This window comes from Myxine glutinosa, chromosome 2, assembly GCF_964187855.1.
Source record: "Myxine glutinosa chromosome 2, kmMyxGlut1.1, whole genome shotgun sequence".
NCBI classification, from domain to species: Eukaryota; Metazoa; Chordata; class Myxini; order Myxiniformes; family Myxinidae; genus Myxine; species Myxine glutinosa.
This window is the reverse complement of record NC_136262.1, coordinates 69,384,333-69,406,492: the sequence shown is the minus strand read 5'-3', so window position 1 is coordinate 69,406,492 and position 22,160 is coordinate 69,384,333. Positions and strand designations below refer to the sequence as shown.

The 22,160-nt window shown below is 45.3% G+C and overlaps 1 protein-coding gene across 4 annotated transcripts in view; it reads left to right on the top strand.

The window, feature by feature from the left end:
• The window catches only part of LOC137421707 (ephrin-A2), a 121,856-nt gene that overhangs the window by 96,155 nt on the left and 3,541 nt on the right, over nt 1–22,160 (top strand). For 2 of the 4 annotated variants that reach the window (XM_068108013.2, XM_068108015.2), the window contains 3 exons: nt 7,799–8,118; nt 12,086–12,160; nt 14,582–14,659. In XM_068108013.2, the coding sequence (XP_067964114.2) occupies nt 7,799–8,118; nt 12,086–12,160; nt 14,582–14,659 (473 nt within the window). The remainder of the gene's footprint in view (nt 1–7,798; nt 8,119–12,085; nt 12,161–14,581; nt 14,660–22,160) is intronic. The other 2 variants (XM_068108014.2, XM_078773409.1) reach the window with 1 other exon arrangement.

Genomic DNA, 22,160 nt, shown 5'->3' with positions numbered 1-22,160 from the left:
AAGTCTTCGTCTCATTAAGTAAGCATGTTGTGCATGTGTATAGCTCGGTTCCGGCTCTGCGCTCTTATACAGAACTTTTGAACCACCTGCAGGTTGGTGATGCGAGTGCTTCAGGCGGTCCTTGATTAGATTGTGAAGATTATTAATTATCTTCGATTCTGGAGCGATGTGAGATCCAGCATCTTTATGTGTATGTATATATATATATATATATGTGTGTGTGTGTGTGTGTGTGTGTGTGTGTGTGTGTGTGTGTGTGTGTGTGTGTGTGTGTGTGTGTGTGTGTGTGTGTGTGTGTGTGTGTGTGTGTGTGTGTGTGTGTATATATGTATATATATATATATATATATGTATATATATGTATATATATATATATATATATATATACACATGTATACACATGTATACACATATATACACATATATATACACATATATACACATATATACAGTCACGTGAAAAAGTAAGTACACCCCATGTAAAGTTTTGACTTTTTCAACATATTTCAACATACAGCTATTTGATCTTCATTTCAACAATATTGATAGATAAACGTGATATAATATCACAAATATCATGAAACATTTACATTTTGTAGTCCATTATATAACTTAAATAAACATAAATGCAAATTTCGCATGTGGAAAAAGTAAGTCCACCCTTGGCTCGAATAGGTGGTATTGCCCCCTTTGGCAGAAACAACCTCAAGTAGGCGTTTCTTATAACTGTCTACCAGTCTCTGACATCGACTGGGAGAAATTTTTGCCCACTCCACCATGCAGAATTCTTTCAGCTGTGTGATGTTTGAGGGGTTTCTTGCATGCACAGCTCGTTTCAAATCCCCCCACAACATCTCGATGGGATTTAGATCCGGGATTTGACTTGGCCATTCCAGAACCCTTACATTTCTTTCCTTTCAGACATTCCTTGGTGGATTTACTGGTATGTTTAGGGTCATTGTCATATTGCAAGGTCCACCTTCGGTTAAGCTTCAACTTTCCGACAGATGGCCTCACATTATCCTCAAGCACCATCTGGTACAATGAAGAATTCATAGTGGATTCTATGACGGTGAGCTGCCCAGGCCCTGATGCAGCAAAGCTGCCCCAAACCATAATATTTCCACCACCATGCTTTACAGTTGGTATCAGGTTCTTGTGGTCAAATGCTGTCTTTGGTTTTCACCAAACATGTCTTCTGGTACTGTGGCCAAATAGCTCTACCTTTGACTCATCTGTCCAGAGCACATTGTTCCAGAAGTGCTGGTCTTTGCCGAGGTATTCATTGGCAAACTTTAGTCTTGCCCTGATGTTCCTTCTGGACAGCAAAGGTTTCCTCCTGGCACAACTCCCATGTAGATCAAATTTGTGCAGCCTCTTTCTAATGGTAGACTCGTGCACTTTGACATCAACAGTGGCAAGAGCTACCTGTAGGTCCCGTGATGACATTCTGGGGTTCTTAGAGACTTCTTTCAGCATCTTGCGGTCTGCTCTCGGGCTGAACTTGCTGGGGCGGCCTGGCCTGAGCAAGTTGGCAGTTGTTCGGAAGATCATCGACAAGTGGAGAAGATTCCAGACAGTCAAATGATTGATTTCAAATTATTTGGAGATCTTTTTAAATCCCTTCCCAGACTCGTAGGCATCTATAACCTTCTTTCTGAAGGCCTCAGAGAGCTCTTTTGATCTCGGCATGGTGACGCCGCACACTTCAACAACAAAAGAGCTAAAACTAAATGTCTGAGGTTTAAATAAGACAGGTTCCTCCAAGATCCTCTTTGACGATGTTCTAATCATTTGCACCTGAGCTGGTGCACGTGATTCTAATTTTAGGTGTTTGAAGTAGTGATAAATGTAGGGGTGTACTTACTTTTTCCACATGCAAAATTTGTATTTATGTTTATTTAAATTATACAATGGACTACAAAATGTAAATGTTTCATGATATTTGTTATATGACATCACCTTTACCTATCAATATTGTTGAAATGAAGATGAAATAGCTGTATGTTGAAATATGTTGAAAAAGTCAAAACTTTACATGGGGTGTACTTACTTTTTCACGTGACTGTATGTGTTTGTGTATGTATATGTATATTGTATATATACATATATATACATATATGCTGTGATTGTAGCGTACTCCCAAGATCCATTTGAGAGCATTTGATGAGGGTACCATTTCAGGTGTCTTTAGATACTTAATGCTGAATTAAAAAGCGATGGATCATTTATTTTCATGTATGGTTCACATTCGCCTTCACTTCTTTCCTTGGATCCTTCAAGTACCTCCTTTTAAGCTTGGTAAAAAAGAAACTAAAGAAATAAAAAATCCGACATGAGCATTTTGTCGTTCATTGTGAAGAATGTGCCAAATGATGCACTCTTCCTATGAAACAACCTTGTTTTCTCACACCCTCCACTTTTCTGTAAACAACCTCCTGAGTACACTGTCACATAAACGTGGTGAGTAAACAAACAACTCCATCTGCTCTCTGACAAGTTCCTTAGTTTGCCTCCAGAGGTTTTGCAAGGTGACACCATGACTCACAATCTGCTCCAGCACCGGGGTACCTCTTGCGGAAACTCTCAATTTTGTTACCTGACGCTTGCTCTGAAACATCATTTTTACATAAGCTTGTCGTTTTTTTTTTTCTCATTGCACGTTTCTAACCTGGTGCTCATAATTTGTATTGCTCACTAAATTTGGGATGTGTGTAATGCATTACTGGAGACGAGTTTTGGCATTAGTGGGAAATAATTGACTTTTTTTTTGTTCTTCCAACAAACTGTTCTTTTCTTTTTTTTGGCACTAATTACTCTCAAGAGGTGTTCTGAGATATATTCACACTTCAGAAAGTATTCACACCCCTTGACTTTTTTCACATTTTGTTGTTACTGCCTGTATTTAAAATGGATTGAATTGAGATTTTTTTTGGTTATTGATCTACACATGATGCCTGATGTCAAAGCAGAAATTATTTCAGACATTTTTAGAAATTAATTTAAAAATAAAAGCTGAAATGTCTTGAGGCAATAAGTATTCAACTCCTTTGTTTCGACATACCAAATTGAGCTCAGCTGCATCCAATTTCCTTCATCATTGGGATACAGCTCCAACTTGATTGGAGTCCACCTGTGGCCAATTCAACTGATTGGACATGATTTAGAAAGAAACACAACTTTCTATATGAGGTCTCACAGTTGGCTGTGCATGTCAGAGCAGAAACTCTACCATGAAGTTTAAGGAACTGTACGTAGAACTCCGAGATAGAATTGTGAGGATGGATAGATCTGGGGAAGGGTATAAATCAATATCTGGAGGATTGACAGTTCCCAAAGAGCACAGTGAGCTCCGTCATTAAGAAATGGAAAGAATATGGAACTACCCAGACTCTTCCTTGAGCTGGCTGTCCAACCAAACCAAACAACCGGCAAGATGGGCCTGGGTCAGGGAGGTGAGCAAGAACCCAAAGATCAGTCTGACAGAACTACAGAGTTCTTTTGCAGAGATGGAAGAACCTGCCAGAAGGACAACAGTTTCTGCAGCTCTTGACAAATTTGGGCTTTATGGGAGAGTGACCAGAGGAAGCCACTCCTGACAAAAGGGCATGTTTGACAGCACGCCTGGAGTTTGCAAAAAGGCATGTTAAAGACTGAGAGCATGAGGCAAAATATTCTGTGGTCTGATGAGATGAAAACTGAACTCTTTGGCTTGAATGCAAAGCACTACCTCTGACAGAAACCAAGCACAGCTCATCACTCATGTAACACCATCCCTACTTGGAAGCATGGTGGTGGAAGCATCATGCTATGAGGATGCTTTTCTGTGGCAGGGACTGGGAGACTTGTAAGGATAGAGGGAACAATGAATGGAGCCAAATACAGGCAAATCCTTCAGGAGAATCTGCTTCACAATACAAAAGACCTTAGAATGGGGTGAACATTTATGTTCCAACAGGGCAATGACCCGAAGCATACAGCCAAAGAAACACTGGAATGGCTTCAGAACAAGAATGTGAAAGTCCTCGAGTGGCCCAGCCAAAGACCAGACTTGAATCCCATTGAGAATCTGTGGAAAGACTTGAAGATTGCTGTTCCCCAACACTCCCCATCCAACTTGATAGAGCTTGAGCAAATCTGCAAGGACGAATGGGAGAAACTCCACAAATCTGGATGTGCAAAGCTGATAGACATACCCAAGAAGACTCAAAACTGTAATCACTGCCAAAGCGCTTCTACAAAGTATTCACTTGGGGTTGAATACTTAATGCAAATTGATTATTTCTGTATTTCATTTTAAATTATTTAGTATAAATTTATATTTAGAAAAAAAAATCCACTGACATTATGGAGTATTATGTTTAGATTAATGGCAAAAAATCTCAATAAAATCCATTTTAAATTCAGGCTGCAACACAACAAAATGTGAAAAAGTCGAGGGTGTGAATACTTTCTGAAGGCACTGTAATTTTTCAAACTATTCATCTCCTTCTTATATGTGACTCCAAGTACCAGTAATACTTAATGTGATAAATTTGACCCATGTTAAGAAGAAATGTCATAAAAATTCTGGGTCAAGGATGACATTATTCTAATTATCATCATTAATATTACTCTTATTATTCCAACCTTGTGGGGTCGGCCTGGTGGAGCTGTTCTGGCCCAACTCTTCCTGTAATCTGCTGGCCATGTCTGACGTTTGATTGACAGGTAATTGAAACTTAGCCATGGTGCTGGCGGTAACTCATCAACTCTTCATGAAAAACTCAGCGAGAATTTGACGTACACCAGTGTATGCAGACGGGCTCTCCTTCCAATGGACGGCACACACATTGATGCCTCTTCCTGCATACGAAAAACCAGAGTGACTGCTTAGAGCTAGGCTGAGATATGAACCTAGGATTATCAGGTTGTGGTCACTGATGACATCACAACACAAAATTCAATGTATTTCATCAATCAGCACGGAATGTCATAATGTTGTTTGATGTTCGTAAGAAGGTGCAATGAGATTTGTACGAGAATCTGTGGCCTGGATCACATCAAACCTGATAGATCTCTGTGGTTTGAGCGTCCTCTGAATCTTGGAGGTCAGCGATTCGAACCCGACTCCGGCCGAATCATACCAAAGACTTTTAAAATGGTATGTCCTTGCTCAATACTCAGCATTAAAAATAAAAGATAGAGCGCGGACAAGCAGCCATATCTTGGCAACCATTGCATGGGCTTGGGTGGGCCTAATGACCGCATCCTGTGCTGAAGCTCCTTGTAAGGCAACTCATTATTCAGAAAGATTTATCAGGTTTTCAAATTGAAATAAATTTTCTATGTTTCCTTGTATTGATGATGGAAGCAGTGCCAATCCATATAAGGTTAAGAACCGTCCTGACATTTCTGCGACAAACTCAATTAAACCCATAAATGTATATTTTCTAATGTAAGAGATCCATTTTTATGTTGAATTCTCTTTTTTTAATTCAACATCGTAGGTCCTTGTGCTCACCCACTCACATCGTGGATGTAAAGTATGGACGTTGTTTGCTTTATTAACTTTTTTTTTTCTCGGTGTCGGAACAACAGCATCACAAGGAACGTATTTTGTTTGATCCACAAATTTCAAATGTATTCATCTTCTTTAATATGGCACGAGGTGCAAAAACACCAGCTTCTTTGCACCCTATTGTACGATGTGCTAAGAGCGGAATGAATTGGGAATAAACTCTCAGTAGACCTGCCAGCAATCTTTGATGCCAGCAATCTTCATGATGCCAGCAATCTTCACCCTTCAAAAAAACGGTGTTGTGCGAATGTCCTTTAAAGAAGCAAAAAGTTTTGATCTGAATCTTGTTTAGCGCCTTTTTTTGCGCAGGGACACAGAGTGAGGTGACGAAGTGACAACGTCCATATCGAAGAACTTTGCATCTCGTGTAAACCGCGACGTTCATTAGCTCATGGGGACTCCTATCGGGAGTTGCACATTTCCATTTCCGGCCAGCACCGTGCGGTGGGTTTAATGAGGGCTGTTTCTTAACGTGCCTGCTTGTGCCTCTTGCTTGATTCAAGCGCCGCTTGAATTGTTTGCTGCGCTCTGTCAGACCTGCCTGTGGTGTACCTGCTCTGACGGCTCCTGATTAATTTCCCCCACTTTTATTGCTTGCACGTCGCCTGGAACTGCTGTTCATCGCCGATGGCACGTTGGTGTTTTTTTTTTAACTCTACTAGATTATGTCCAGCTGAGTTTTTGTCGACACCCAGTGTCAGTCTGCCGTCTGTCTGTCTGTCTGTCTGTCTGTCTGTCTGTCTGTCTGTCGTCTAAACAATTCGACGTCTACGCTCTAAAAGTCACAAATATTGATTAAATTTGATGAATCTTGTTATGCAGCATCTTTAAGACATAAACTAGTTTGGGATTGCATTTGGGCGTTGCACGCCCAAAAATGGGCGTGGCAGGGCGGCCATATGGAAAAATCAATTTTTGTCAATCTGGTACTTCCTAATGTAGCTCGAAGGCTGAAACTTGGTGTGTAGACAGTATGTAACAAACCTCAACACATATATTACGGGTTTTGACGATGTGCGAAAAATGACCTCGTCGTGACCTATGACATGACTTGACCCATAAACATCAGTTTGGACGCCGTCCAAGCTCTAAAAGTCACAAATACTGATCAAATTTGATGAAACTTGTGCCTTTTGCCACTTAAAGATATTTGAAAACACACATATAAATGCACATATAAACATATAAACGCACATATAAACTATATAGTTTGTGGTTCTATTATGCATATTCTAACAATATTGATATAGACCAGTTGAGTTCAGGTTCCCTGGAACCTCTAGTTTTTGCCTGAGCAGCATGTTGTGTGGGATCTTTTATTTATTTGTTTTATTTATTTACTTATTTGTTTGTTTCCCAGGGCATAACTATTCATCCGCATCACTCATCGTGGCATCGGTGTCTTGGGGTTAGAACTTTTTGGGCCAAGAGTTACCCAGTCCAATCGAACTACTGTCATCGAGGCCCATGTTGGGGTTTTGGGTAAATCTGAGAGATCTTGAGATCTGGCACATGCTGCAGAACCTGAACAATATTTGCCGTTGATGACATGTTGAACAAAAGCCTGCAGAAAAACACATCCTGCTGCTCCATGAGCCATATCCGATTCTGAGGAGAGGAAAAAACCAAAACAAATAATCGCGGCTACCGGTGTTTAACCTACGTTTTCCTGTTGATACCCTTAACACCGGGATTTGCCCATTATGGAACAGAATGAGTCTCCACCAAAGCTGGTACACTATGCTTCAGCTAATGTGTTCAGGTCCAAGGCCACACACGACCAAATGAGTGCACGAAAAGCTGGTGCAGTTGTAATTGCAGTAATGTAGCACATGATACCTGGTATGGATAAGTCTATGTGAAAGTTGTCCTTATAAAATGCCGACTTTTCCCAGATATCCTGACCGCGACAGGCCCTACTCTTGTGATGAGGCCGAGATAATGTGGGAATACAGGATGCAGGCAGTTATGCTGACTGCCAACAGAATGCCTCTGCCATTCCTGGCGCCTTGTCCCACAATGCATTTCACATGGCAAAGCTTTAAGATAGTACAAAAGTCCTTAAACACTTTCCTGATGACAATCACCAGATAGCTTTTCTTTTTTCTTTTTTTGCACTTTATTATCATGTTACATTTGGCGTTTGTTACTTTATTATCACTTTATTATCATGTTACATTTGGCATGTTACCTTTGCTTTTAATTATTTTTTATTCCATATCCCAAACCAATTCCTAGGCTGCTTCGGAGTGACTACACACTAAGGGTGCACATAAACGACTACCTGGACATCTACTGCCCCTACTACAGCAACGAGGCCTTCTACAGTGAAAGTGGTGACTCGTCCTCATCTCTGTCAAATCAAGAGCGATACATCCTTCACATGGTGAACCACACACAATTCTTGGCTTGTGACGCTCACAAGGGCTTCGTCCGCTGGAACTGTGACCGGCCTGGAGCGCCCGGATCGGGACTCAAGTTTTCCGAAAAGTTTCATCTCATCACGCCTTTCTCGGCCGGCTTTGAATTTCGACCTGGCCATGAATACTACTACATGTGTAAGCTGCACTTCATTGGTTACCTTTTTTGCAATGCTGTTAAAAATGGAAAATTATAATATTTTGTGGATTGCTTTGCTTTTCAAACGTGTTTGTATGGAAGCCACAGTTTCCTTTTTTGTTTTTTCCTTTTCCTTTTTCGAAGAGCATGAAAGATCAAAAATGACTGCACCATATACAGGCCTCATATGCATGACTGTGAGCACAATAGCTAAAGACAAATCCCAATTAACACCATGTAACCTCCCCAACCTTGCGATCACATACTTTATTCCAACCTGATGCCCCAAATGTTAATCGTGCATTCCTGCGATGAGGAATTAAAATGCAATAATCCGTGTCACCATAGCTCTGACCTCTGTGTAATCCTCTGCACAAAGCCAAAATCTTGGGGATTACTAAACCAGCTTTCCTGTTGAAAGAACGATATTTCTTCAAATCTTCCCAGGATCAAACCCAAAGGCCAGTCTCTCTTCACTCTGATAAGCTCGGACCAGAGGCAGCTGCTTTCCATCAGTAGCTAAACCCACCTTCATTCTTGCAATGCTTAACCACTGTGGCCTGTCTTTTCTCGCATGTGGACCTTGCTCCTTGCATTCCATTTTGTTTTAAACAGCCTTCCAATATTTTTTTGACATTGGCTTCAAATTCGTTTTTTTTTTTTTTTTTTTTTTTTTTTTTCCATATAGTCGGGTTCACTATGTTAACAAATATAATTTCGTTCAAAATTTTGGTAGATTAGCAAAACTATACATTTTTGGAATATTCAGAGCATGAGGAATCCAAAAATTAATGTTTACATTTGCGTAGACACCTTTGCGAAAATGACACTCAGGACAGTGATGAAGATAGTCAGGTTCACTATGTTAACAAATATAATTTCTTTCAAAAATTTGGGATTAGCAAACCTGTACATTTTTGGAATCTTCAGGGCATGGAGAATCTGAAAATCAATGTTGGCATTTGCACAGACACCTGCATGGCCGCCATTTTGGATTTTGAAAATGGCCGCCATAAAATACATATTTTGCGCGATCTCGGCTTCTAGTCAACCTAGAGACTTAATTAAATATGCTAATCCTATGTTTTCTGGGTCAAGGAATCCAATAAAGGCCTCAAAATAGTGCTCAGGATTATAGAAAAGCAACAAACAAAGGTAATTGAAAACCATTGTCTTTATATTTGTGATATAACTGTATTACATAATACATGATATTGCAAGTCCTTTGAAGTTATAGGTTGTTATAGGAAGTTATAGGTAGTATCAGATTGAACTATAAGTCCTATACACAGGATCTACGAGGTCTATACCGTTCAGGAATATGCTTTTACAGATCTTCATCACTGTCCTGAGTGTCATTTTCGCAAAGGTGTCTACGCAAATGTAAACATTAACTTTTGGATTCCTCATGCTCTGAATATTCCAAAAATGTATAGTTTTGCTAATCTACCAAAATTTTGAACGAAAAAACATAGTGAACCTGACTAAATTTGGATGTACATGTCTTGTGAAGGCAAAACGAATGGTTACAGCCTTCCTACTTCTGTCATTTAGCTCTTTCGTTAAGAATAACCTGCCAGAACATTTAAGGGTACAGATCCAGGCCAGGATTCTCTATTCTCCATGTGTATTGAGAAAAAAATGAATATATATATATATATATATATATATATATATATATATATATATATATTGTTAATCTGTTTATATATATATATGTATATATATATATATATATATATATATATTGTTAATCTGTTTATATATATATATATATATATATGTATGTATATATATATATATATATATATATATATATATATATATATATATATATATATATATAGTGTGTGTGTGTGTGTATATGTATGTATATATATATATATATATATATATATATATATATATATATATATATATATATATATATAAATATATATATATATATATATAGATATATATATATATATATATATATATATATACATATACACACACAGACTTGGCATTTAATATGGAATATTTTTTTTCTTGACGGGTTTACTTTCTTAACTCAGTATATCAATCTGGTGAGTTTCTTTTACACTTTGGTGATTTATTTGTTAAAAGAACCATGTCACTGATTGTCTGTCACAGCAAGAAGTCAACAACAGGATTATATCACAGGTGGCGTGGCAAAATGTACGGACAGGTGCATTTGATGATTGGCTTCACAGTCGGGTATACAAGGGTTGTTGCGTTCTTTATTAGTGGAAAACAACTGCTGCAGGTCTCCAAACGTTATTGCCGCTTCCTCTGGAGATGGTCCGTCAACTCGACAATGCTGTTTGTCATGGAGTGGTGGCTTTACGAAATTACGGCATGAAACAGCGTGCTATTGCTCGGCAATATGGCATCACTCAAGGTCAGGTGTCAAAGATCCTGAAACGAAATGCTCAGAGGGGTGTCCCCTACTCCAATACCGAGGCCAGGACGTCCCCGCAGAACCACAAGTAGGGATGATCGCCAGCTGCACCGGTTAGTACGCAATGGCCGTACCAAGTCAGCTAATCGGCTTAGGGCTGAGTGGCAGCAACTGATAAATGTGCCTGTATCCAGAAGGCTAGTCAACCAACGACTGGTTCAAGCAGGCTATCGTGCCAGGCGTCCCTGAGAAAGCCACGCCTGACCAGACAACACCACCAGTGCCGATTGCAGTGGGCCAGAGAGCACCGTCAATGGCAACAAGGACACTGGAATCACGTGATCTTCAGTGACGAGTCTAGATTTCTGGTCTATCGTCAAGATGGCCGCGTCCGAGTGCACAGACAAGTGCATGAAGCCTACAACAAAGATTGTATAGTGCCAAGATTCCAAGATGGAGGTGGTGGGGTGACCGTTTGGGCTGCTTTTCATGCAGGGGGCAAAACTGACCTGGTTGTTCTGAATGGAAACTTGAACCAGTTCAAGTACAGGGCCATTCTGGAAGAAACATTGCTTCCATTTGCTCGTGCAGCCTTTCGAGGAAACTTTGTCTTCCAAGATGACAATGCACGGCCTCATCGTGCTCGCTTGATCCAACACTTTCTTGCTGACCGTGGTGTAGAGCATATGGAGTGGCCTGCCATGTCCCCGAATATGAATCCAATAGAGAACTTGTCGGAAGAATTAACGCATCAAATCGACCACTTGGACCAGCAGCCGACCTCTGTGCGTGAATTGCAGCAGGCTATTGTCACTGCATGGCAGGCGATTCCTGTCCAAACCTTGGCAAATCTCGTGAACAGCATGCCTCAACGTGTACGTGCTCTCCTGAATGCTTGTGGGGTTACACGAAGTACTGAACTGTAATTTTACTGTCCATAATCCCCGTCGCAATTTAACTTTTGTTTTTGTTAAAAAATTTTTTGGCTGATGTGCAAAATAAAGAGCTACTTCTGGAAAACGTACAGAAGTTTAACACAGTACTGTCCATGAATTGAGTTCGATATCAGTTTACATCACTTTCAAGGATCAATTTATTTGTTTCGAAATGTCAAATGTGGTTTTTGTTTCTTTTAAAGGTCACATTAACAAAATCTAGAATAATTTCAACATAATTCCAATGAAGTTTTGGTTCTAAGACATCTTGAAAAGTAAGTTCACCCCCACAAAAAAAATATTCCATATTAAATGCCAAGTCTGTATATATATATATATATATATATATATATATATATATATATATATATATATATATATATATATATATATATATATATATATATATATATATATATATATATATATAGATATATATATATTGTGTGTGTGTATATATATTGTCAGTAAGCCGCAGACGTAAGATAGATTGATGGAGGAGATGGTGTAGACACTCCAAGGTATAGGTATGATGTACAGTTTAAATTTGGAAAAGGTAATTTTTTGTCTTGATTCTATAGATAGTTGCTTTATAACTGACATGAGATGAAAAACGTTTTCTCACAGCGACTCCGGTGGAACAAGCCGAGGATGGCAGCAAGCGATGCTTTCGTCTCCGCATCTCTGTCTGCTGCCCCACAAGTAAGCTCACTCTTGAAAATGACTTTTCGTACCTCAACTCATATGAGTTTTGGCAGGGTTAGCAGTACCGTCTGAGCAGGCGGATATCCAGGCCAGAAGTCTGGGAGTGGCAGGTTCTGTCTGACTCAGCTGCAACCGATTTATCTAGAGAATGTATCATTTCCATAAAACCAACTTTGACATGTGCTGCTATGCTGATGTATTGTTGGCCCCGAAATACCAGGTAAAGTTATTTAGAAAAGCTCAACAAGACAATGGGCTTGGCCTTGTCTCACTCAGAAGACATCTCGCAGCAAGAGAGACTTCATAAGAATGGCAGTCAAACTAAGTTTAAGCCACAGTGAAATCAACAGGTTGATTGAGGTATGCTAACCGCCATGATAAGCGGAGAGAAGCTCATGCTTTGGGTGCTAATCCTTCGTCGGAGCAAAGTGGAGTTAGCATTTGAAACGTCAGTTCTACCTGTCCTGCAACGCAGATCAACACTAGCTTTCACCAGAAAGACTAGTTCTTCATTCGATGTGAGCGAAGAGTTTACATGTCAGATTATTAATCAGTTTGATCAAAGGGTGAAGGTCTGGTGTCAATTTCTCTCTTACTTTTTGGTTTTCAAAATTATGCTTTCATTGTCAACGTTTTGCAGTTTTATTACATCTTGCACGGAAGGTGGATGGAGGTTATGTTTTCACCCCTGTCTGTCTGTCTGTCTGTCTCTGTCTGTCTGTTTGTCTGTGAACAAGATATCTCAAAAAGTTGTGGACGGATTCGGAAGAACTTTGGTGGAGAGGTTGCGTATTAGTCCTGCGGCATAGCAGACCAATTGTTCAAATTGTTCTAAAAGCACCAAAATTGGCACACATGTAGATTAATATATTCTAAACATTTTTGGATATGGAGGCATTCAAGATTAGCCCTGTGGAAGATATGGCGGCCATTGTTCAAAATGGCCGCCATTTACCATTAGCGTCATTACATAGACTTCATTATGTGTCGTTAGTATGGTGCTAGATGGGCCAAAATTCCTTTTTTTTACATCAGAATTAACATCAATAAGTGTTTAACAGATATTTAGATACAAAATATCTGTTATCTGTTAAATTTAAATATCTGTTAAATAACAGATATTTAACAGATATTTAGTTTAACAGATACAAACCTCTCGATGACATGCATTGTATCCTCTTGGATGCTTGTGGGTGCATTTGCCAGACTCAGCAGGGCATCAGTGAGTTCTGGCAGCGTGTTCCATGTTGCCCAGGCAGATTTCTTCCCATGTCCGACGAAGGCTGACACAGTATCACACCCTGTGATGGCATGAAACATTGGAAGAGTGCATTTTGAATGAATCTTGAATGAATGAAAAGAGAAAGAAAAAAAAAAGAGAAAAAAAAGAAGAAAAAAGAAAAAGAAAAAAAAAATGAAAAGAGAATCTTGAATGCCTCCATATCCAAAATTGTTCAGAATGTATTAATCTACATGTGTGCCAATTTTGGTGCTTTTAGAACAATTTGAACAATTGGTTTCGTATTTTTTACTATGCCGATGGGCTATATGTGACAAAGAATTGATTCAATTTTGGTAAAGATTCAAAACCAGATCCAGACCAGAAAATTTTGAAAGCGATTCTTCACCAACGATAGGGCTAAAAGCGATATATAACATGACATTCTAAAAAGTTATGGACGAGTTATGACTAAACTTGGGGGATGAGTTGGGTTGGTGACAATAACAAGCCGCTTAGATTTTGGTTCGGCTCCGAATCCAGATCCGGCCTATCATTGGGATATAAAACAGACTTTTCAGCCTGGCAGAGGTATGTGCTCTACCGAGTGCCGTTCTTGTTTGTTCTGCCTTTTTTTCACAAATGTTATGAGTATAGATTACATCTTCACACTAGTACTGTATCTTGATTAATTTGTTTACTCAGCAGCAGGAATGCACTTCAGCAATTATGTAAGGGACATAAAGAACTTTTAAAATTTAACATCTCCCCAAACATTGTCAAAAATTCTACTCGTATTTAGCTCGACAAAATTATGGTCTTCGCCTAAAAATGACAAAATCTGTGCTAAGATGAGAACCAAGAGTTTTTCAGAACAAGCTTTTTAAATATTCATTTTAGCACTGATTGACCTTCGACAATCCATTGCATTCCATGCCATGGGAATGTCCAATTGCCTTTTTTGAGCACCAGTATTTGCTTCCTTCGTTACACTCTGCTTACTTTCAAAGCGATAACTTAACATACAATGTGTAGTCCTTGTTTTGTTTTTGGTATAATTGCTCACAAAACCACTTTTACAGCTCAAATATAGAATGTTACTCGTGAATTGTAGACCAATGTAATTGAAACCACAGGGACAAGTATAGTACTTTACCGGCCCTGTTTTGGCAACCCTTTCCTCCCTCTCACAACCTCAGAGGGTCACAATGATTTCCCGCATTCGACCAACCCTCCTGGGAGAAAAGCGAGTCCAGGAAGGCAGGATAAGGAGCATAGTGAGTGATAGTACCAAACCCATTTACTTTCTACATCTGTCTAACTTGTGACAAACACATGACCTTGTCTTTTTCTTTTTTTTCTTTTCTCCTACTCTTTAATTTGCTGGTTGTTTTCTTTCCTCCTTTGCGTTTCTTCTTTGCTTCATGTTCCCTCCTTCCAACTTTGCCTTTCCTCTTTGCTTCATGTTCCCTCCTTCCAACTTTGCCTTTCCAACATTGCCTTTCCAACATTGCCTTTCCCTCCTTGTTCCACCCCTTTGTCCTCCCCCCATTGTTCCCCCCATTGTTCCGTTTGTTTCCCCTGCCCTTTGTTACCCTGCCCTTTGTTTCCCCTGCCCTTTGTTTCCCCTGCCCTTTGTTTCCCCTGCCCTTTGTTTCCCCTGCCCTTTGTTTCCCCTGCCCTTTGTTTCCCCTGCCCTTTGTTTCCCCTGCCCTTTGTTTCCCCCGCCATTTGTTTCCCCCGCCCTTTGTTTCCCCCGCCCTTTGTTTCCCCCGCCCTTTGTTTCCCCCGCCCTTTGTTTCCCCCGCCCTTTGTTTCCCCCGCCCTTTGTTTCCCCCGCCCTTTGTTTCCCCCGCCCTTTGTTTCCCCCGCCCTTTGTTTCCCCCGCCCTTTGTTTCCCCCGCCCTTTGTTTCCCCCGCCCTTTGTTTCCCCCGCCCTTTCTTTCCCCCGCCCTTTGTTTCCCCCGCCCTTTGTTTCCCCCGCCCTTTGTATCCCCCGCCCTTTGTTTCCACCGCCCTTTGTTTCCCCCGCCCTTTGTTTCCCCCGCCCTTTGTTTCCCCCGCCCTTTGTTTCCCCCGCCCTTTGTTTCCCCCGCCCTTTGTTTCCCCCGCCCTTTGTTTCCCCCGCCCTTTGTTTCCCCCGCCCTTTGTTTCCCCCGCCCTTTGTTTCCCCCGCCCTTTGTTTCCCCCGCCCTTTGTTTCCCCCGCCCTTTGTTTCCCCCGCCCTTTGTTTCCCCCGCCCTTTGTTTCCCCCTGTTGTGGAAATCATTCAAGACCACAACTTTAGTCCATCTGTTGGTTTAATTCCATAAAGACCTTTGACATCATTCTGCAAATACAGGGATGCAATAGAAATAAGGTTTGGTATCACATAGGTCAATCCACAATATCATTCAATGAAAGCAAGCGTAAGCAAGCATTCTATGCGGTACGTACCGTTATCGAGTCTACTAGTCAATGTAACATGTCACAGGAGAAGACGCCTAGAGCAGCGGCCGTTTCGGGTCTTATAGCCGCGCCCCCCTAGCGGTGTCAGCGAGCAGCGAGCATCACCTGGGTTCAGCATTAATACGATTTCACTACATTCTCCCCACCGTTAGAATTACACTGCCGTGCGGCTGGAATCGAGCGAGGCGTCAGCATTAACAGGGTGCGGAATATTGTATCAGTCGGCCCAGCCGTACCAGTCCGGGCGGCAAATTTCCCTGCCAGCACGTGTCCGAAATTCCCCGGGTACGGCATCACGTAACCCAGAGACCCCGGCGTCAGAGTAGCTGCCAGAGTCAGGTGACGAAGGGGGTGCCGCCAAGCCTTCAGGCAAGGGTGGCTGTGGCAAAGGGAGGGTCGGCAGACGTTCAGTGACGGAAGTGTCGGAAGAGTCCATAGTCTCATAGATTGGCTCGTCCGATTCCTTATAAGGGTCGGTGACCCCGCATGGGGCAAGATGGTGTACGGAGACAGTGGACTCACGCCCATCTGCCGTCATCACACGTGCATGCTCGAGATTAGCCTGGAGCATCTGCACTTTGTCCACTAAGGGGTCGTATTTGCTTGTGCGGACCGCCCGTTTGAGATAGGCCGGCCCGGGCTCAGCGAGCCAACTAGGTAAAGACCGGATACACCCCGAGCTCCTCGGGTAGTGGAAGAGTCTGTCGTGGGGAGTCTGGTTGGTGGCCGTACATAGGAGAGCCCTAATCGAGTTCAGCGCCGCAGGTAGCGACCAAGCCCATTTATCGAGGCCCCGGCCGAGGGTCCGGAGATTGAGCACGACGGCCCTCCATATAATCCCGTTGAAGCGTTCGATCTGCCCATTCGCTTGGGGTCTGTACGGCGTGGTATAACTGGAAGCGACGTTATTTTGGAGCAAGTAGCCTCGCACTTCCTGAGACAAAAAGACCGCACCCCGATCTGTATGCACGTAGGCCGGGTACCCAAACATGGAGAACAAATTTTGCAGGCATCGCATTACCGTGGCAGCCGTCATATCCACGCACGTATAAGCAAAAGGAAATCGCGAGTACTCATCGACGATAGTGAGCAGATAGCGAGAGTTACTCGACACCGGCAACGGGCCCTTGAAATCCATCGCCAATCTTTCCCACGGCCTCGTAGCCCTAACCAGTGTCCCCATGGGAGGGTTATAGAAACGTGGTTTGATTTCTGCGCATATAGCGCAGTCGCGACAGATACGGCGGATATCGTCAATCGAGTACGGCAGATTACCACTACGCACAAAATGAGCGAAACGAGTCACGCCCGGATGCCCTGCAGTTGCGTGCAAAACGTGTAGGCCCTCCAGAGTGACGATACCCGCACACGTAACCGGCCTCGATAAGGCGTCGGCGACCTGGTTATCCTTCCCCGGGCGGTATTTGATAGTGTAGCAGAAGTCAGCAAGCTCGATACGCCAGCGATTGATTTTCTCATTCTTAATGCGCTGGGCGTGTAAGGTGTCGTACATGAATGCAACACTTTGTTGGTCCGTGATGATTTGGAAGCACCGCCCGAGTAAGTACGGGCGCCATCGCCGAATCGACTCGACGATCGCGTACGCTTCCTTTTCGACAGACGAATGTCGCCGCTCAGCGGAGGTAAGAGTCCGTGAAAAGAAAGCCACCGGGCGCCCTCCTTGGGAGAGGGTCGCCGCTATGGCATGATCCGAGGCATCACTTTCTAGGACGAAAGATCCGCTCTCGTCGATCGTCGCCCCAGCGGCACTGGCGATGTCGGCCTTAAGGCCCCCAAAGGCCGCTAAAGCGGACGGACGCAGAGGGAATGTGTCGCAGGTCACAAGGGGGCGAAGTTTCGCAGAGAAATTTTGGACCCACTTAGAGTAATGGGCGAATAGCCCAAGAGCGCGCTTCAGGGACGCCCGATCGCTGGGAGGGGCCATGTCGAGCAGAGGTCGCAGACGCTCCTTATCCGGAGCGACAGAGCCATGGGTCACGGTGTACCCCAGAAGATCTATCTTGCGTAGGGAGTATTGACACTTAGCCTCGTTCATGGTTAAGCGATACCTCTGCGCGACCTCGAGGAAGCGCTTCAGATTAGTATCAGGGTGCCCTTGGTCATACCCACAAACCGTAAGATTGTCTAGATAGACGAAAACATCGGTCAAGTTCTCCCTCGCAATGAGGTCATCCATGGCCCTCTGGAAACAGGTGACCCCGTTCGTCACCCCAAAAGGCAATCGAGTAAACTGGTACAACCGTTGCCCCGACTCAAAGGCGGTATAGATACGATCTGCCCCAGAGATAGGGATCTGATGATACGCACTACGGAGATCGAGAGTGCTGTAGACCGAGTATTGGGCCACCTGTCACACCAGCGCGTCCATCCCCAGAAGGGGGTAGGCATCCAGCTGTGTAAAACGGTTAATCGTTTGGGAATAGTCGATTACCATGCGTCTGCGGTGTGCTTCGCTTCGCACCACTAAGACCTGGGCCCACCACGGCGACCGGCTGGGTTCTATGATGCCGTCTTTCAAGAGCTGAGCCGTCTCTCCCGCAATGAATTGCATGTCCGCTCGAGAGTAGCGCCGTGATTTTACCGCTACAGGTGTACAGTCGGAGGTTAAATTGGGGAACAGCGAAAGTGGCTGAATTTCCATTTTCGCGAGGGCACACACAGCAAGCGTGTCAGTCCCACCAACAGCAAGCGTGTCTGGCCCACCAAACTCCATTTCCAGTCGTCCATGTCGCTTAAGGAAATCGTGTCCTCACAGAATGTCAGCACATAACGCAGGTAAGACCATGAGGTGTACATCTGGGAAAACCCGTCCCTTTATCACGAGTTTCAATCGACATTCCCCCTTCGTGCTGAGCCGAAGTCCCTGGGAAGCCATGAAGATCCGTCTCGTAGTCCCCAAGACCCGCCAACCATGCCTGTGCACTAGTCGCTGATCGATAAAACTATCCGTAGACCCTGTATCCACCAAAGCATGCACACAATGGCCCTCGACCATGAGGGGAATAACGGCTTGAGCCAGGCCGGACAAGCCTGCTGGGAGTGGGACCGAACCTCCCGAGTGAGGCGGTCGCGCCTCGCGGGTGGGTCCTATGCCAGCCGCAGTTTTCCGGGCGTCAGAGGGTGCCCGTGGAGTTTCGTATAAGTTGTCAGGGAGCGTTCCCATGCAATCTGCAGTGTTGCGGTCGTTTCCGGAGTATTCGTTAAAGCTGTCAGAGAGCCTCCCCATGCATTCCGCAGTTTTGCCATTCAAAATCGCCGTTTGACGAGTATGGGCCTCCGTAGTCTTGCCATTCAAAATCGCCGTTTGACGAGTATGGGCCTCCGTAGTCTTGCCATTCGAAATCGCCGTTTGATGAGTATGGGCCTCCGTAGTTTGTACCAAACGTGTGTCGCCGCCAGAGGACGCCGTATGCTCTTGAGAGACATAGCGTGTACATACCGCCGGGGTTGGGCGAGGCTCCAAAGTCCCTCGCGTTTCCCGGAGTGTAGTCAAGGACGCACGTTTCGTGTCCGATTGAGGATGAGACTGTTGTGGCTGTTCGGTGTCTCTCACCAAGGTCGATTGGGCGACCAGGGGCCCGCGAGGAGGGACACTGCCCATCAAAGCCGGGTAAGGCGCCGTGTTCCATGCTCGGCCCGTAGGCTCCGCAATAAGCCCATTCGAGGTCGCGCGCGGCCGTGAACCGCGTGCGGTTTTCGGGCACACTTTTGCATAGTGCCCCTTCTGCGAGCACAAATGGCATATCGCGTCCCGAGCCGGACACACTGACCGGAGATGTCGTTGACCCCCACAGAAGTAGCATGTGGCTCCGCGTAAGGCCTTGGGTCTGGCCATAGCAGCAGCCATCAGGATCCCCGGATCCTCCGCCGGGGCAACCTGGAGTTCCACGAGCGGGTCCGCTCCCGGTTCATCGGCGGTAGCACTCTCCGGCCGTGCGTGTAGCGAGGTCCCCGCCAAGAGGCGCGTGCGATCATAGTCGTTCGACTGCAGCCGCGCTTCGGTGTATATTTTTCCTTGTTCCAGAGCCGCCGTGAAGGTCAGGTCGGTCTTCTCCAAGAGCTTGAGCCTGAGGTCCTGAGAGGAGACCCCGGAGACGAAGGCAGTCTAGGAGAAGGTCATCTTGAACCTGCTCGTGAGTCCGTGGCTCCCGGGTGCTGTCTAGCAGGAGTTGCCGGAGCTCCTGGGCATAGTGATCCATCGGCTCGTTTGGTTGCTGGCGTCGCGATAACAGCAAATGTCGAGCATATATCACGCTCTTTTGCTTTATGTACAATCGCTTGAGCTCCGCGACAGCGAGGTCGTACGTCGCACATCGCGCAATACTGTTGTACACCTTGTAGTCGACTCTGGACTGGAGCGCTGCTAGCTTCGCGGCAGCTGTCGGCTCGGTGTCCTGGTCAGCGAACTGATTCTCCAAAGTTTTCAACCAGAGTCAGTTGCAAACCAGCATCCAGGGCTTGCGGGTCGGCGCAGAATTGCGTAACTGCCAGCATCTTGCTTCCCGCCATGTCCGTAGATTTTAATGGAATTAAGTGTTGTGGAAATCATTCAAGACCACAACTTTAGTCCATCTGTTGGTTTAATTCCATTAAGACCTTTGACATCATTCTGCAAATACAGGGATGCAATAGAAATAAGGTTTGGTATCACATAGGTCAATCCACAATATCATTCAATGAAAGCAAGCGTAAGCAAGCATTCTATGCGGTACGTACCGTTATCGAGTCTACTAGTCAATGTAACATGTCACAGGAGAAGACGCCGAGAGCAGTGGCCATTTCGGGTCTTATAGCCACGCCCCCCTAGCGGTGTCAGTGAGCAGCGAGCATCACCTGGGTTCAGCATTAATACGATTTCACTACACCCCCGCCCTTTGTTTCCCCCGCCCTTTGTTTCCCCCGCCCTTTGTTCCCCCACCCTTTGTTTCCCCCACCCTTTGTTTCCCCCGCCCCTTGTTTCCCCCGCCCCTTGTTTCCCCCGCCCCTTGTTTCCCCCGCCCCTTGTTTCCCCCGCCCCTTGTTCCCCCGCCCCTTGTTTCCCCCGCCCCTTGTTTCCCCCGCCCCTTGTTTCTCCCGCCCCTTGTTTCTCCCGCCCTTTGTTTCCCCCGCCCTTTGTTTCCCCCGCCCTTTGTTTCCCCCGCCCTTTGTTTCCCCCGCCCTTTGTTTCCCCCGCCCTTGGTTTCCCCCGCCCTTCGGTTTCCCCCGCCCTTCGGTTTCCCCCGCCCTTCGGTTTCCCCCGCCCTTCGGTTTCCCCCGCCCTTCGGTTTCCCCCGCCCTTCGGTTTCCCCCGCCCTTCGGTTTCCCCCGCCCTTCGTTTTCCCCCGCCCTTCGTTTTCCCCCGCCCTTCGTTTTCCCCCGCCCTTCGTTTTCCCCCGCCCTTCGTTTTCCCCCGCCCTTCGTTTTCCCCCGCCCTTCGTTTTCCCCCGCCCTTCGTTTTCCCCCGCCCTTCGCTTTCCCCCGCCCTTCGTTTTCCCCCGCCCTTCGTTTTCCCCCGCCCTTCGTTTTCCCCCGCCCTTCGTTTTACCCCGCCCTTCGTTTTCCCCCGCCCTTCGTTTTCCCCCGCCCTTCGTTTTCCCCCGCCCTTCGTTTTCCCCCGCCCTTCGTTTTCCCCCGCCCTTCGTTTTCCCCCGCCCTTCGTTTTCCCCCGCCCTTCGTTTTCCCCCGCCCTTCGTTTTCCCCCGCCCTTCGTTTTCCCCCGCCCTTCGTTTTCCCCCGCCCTTCGTTTTCCCCCGCCTTTCGTTTTCCCCCGCCCTTCGTTTTCCCCCGCCCATCGTTTTCCCCCGCCCATCGTTTTCCCCCGCCCATCGTTTTCCCCCGCCCTTCGTTTCCCCCGCCCTTCGTTTCCCCCGCCCTTCCTTTCCCCCCCTGCTCTTCGTTTCCCCCCCTGCTCTTCGTTCCCCCCCCTGCTCTTCGTTTCCCCCCCTGCTCTTCGTTTCCCCCCCTGCTCTTCGTTTCCCCCCTGCTCTTCGTTTCCCCCCCTGCTCTTCGTTTCCTCCCCTGCTCTTCGTTTCCCCCCCTGCTCTTCGTTTCCCCCCCCGCTCTTCGTTTCCCCTCCGCTCTTCGTTTCCCCTCCGCTCTTCGTTTCCCCTCCGCTCTTCGTTTCCCCTCCGCTCTTCGTTTCCCCTCCGCTCTTCGTTTCCCCTCCGCTCTTCGTTTCCCCTCCGCTCTTCGTTTCCCCTCCGCTCTTCGTTTCCCCTCCGCTCTTCGTTTCCCCTCCGCTCTTCGTTTCCCCTCCGCTCTTCGTTTCCCCTCCGCTCTTCGTTTCCCCTCCGCTCTTCGTTTCCCCTCCGCTCTTCGTTTCCCCTCCGC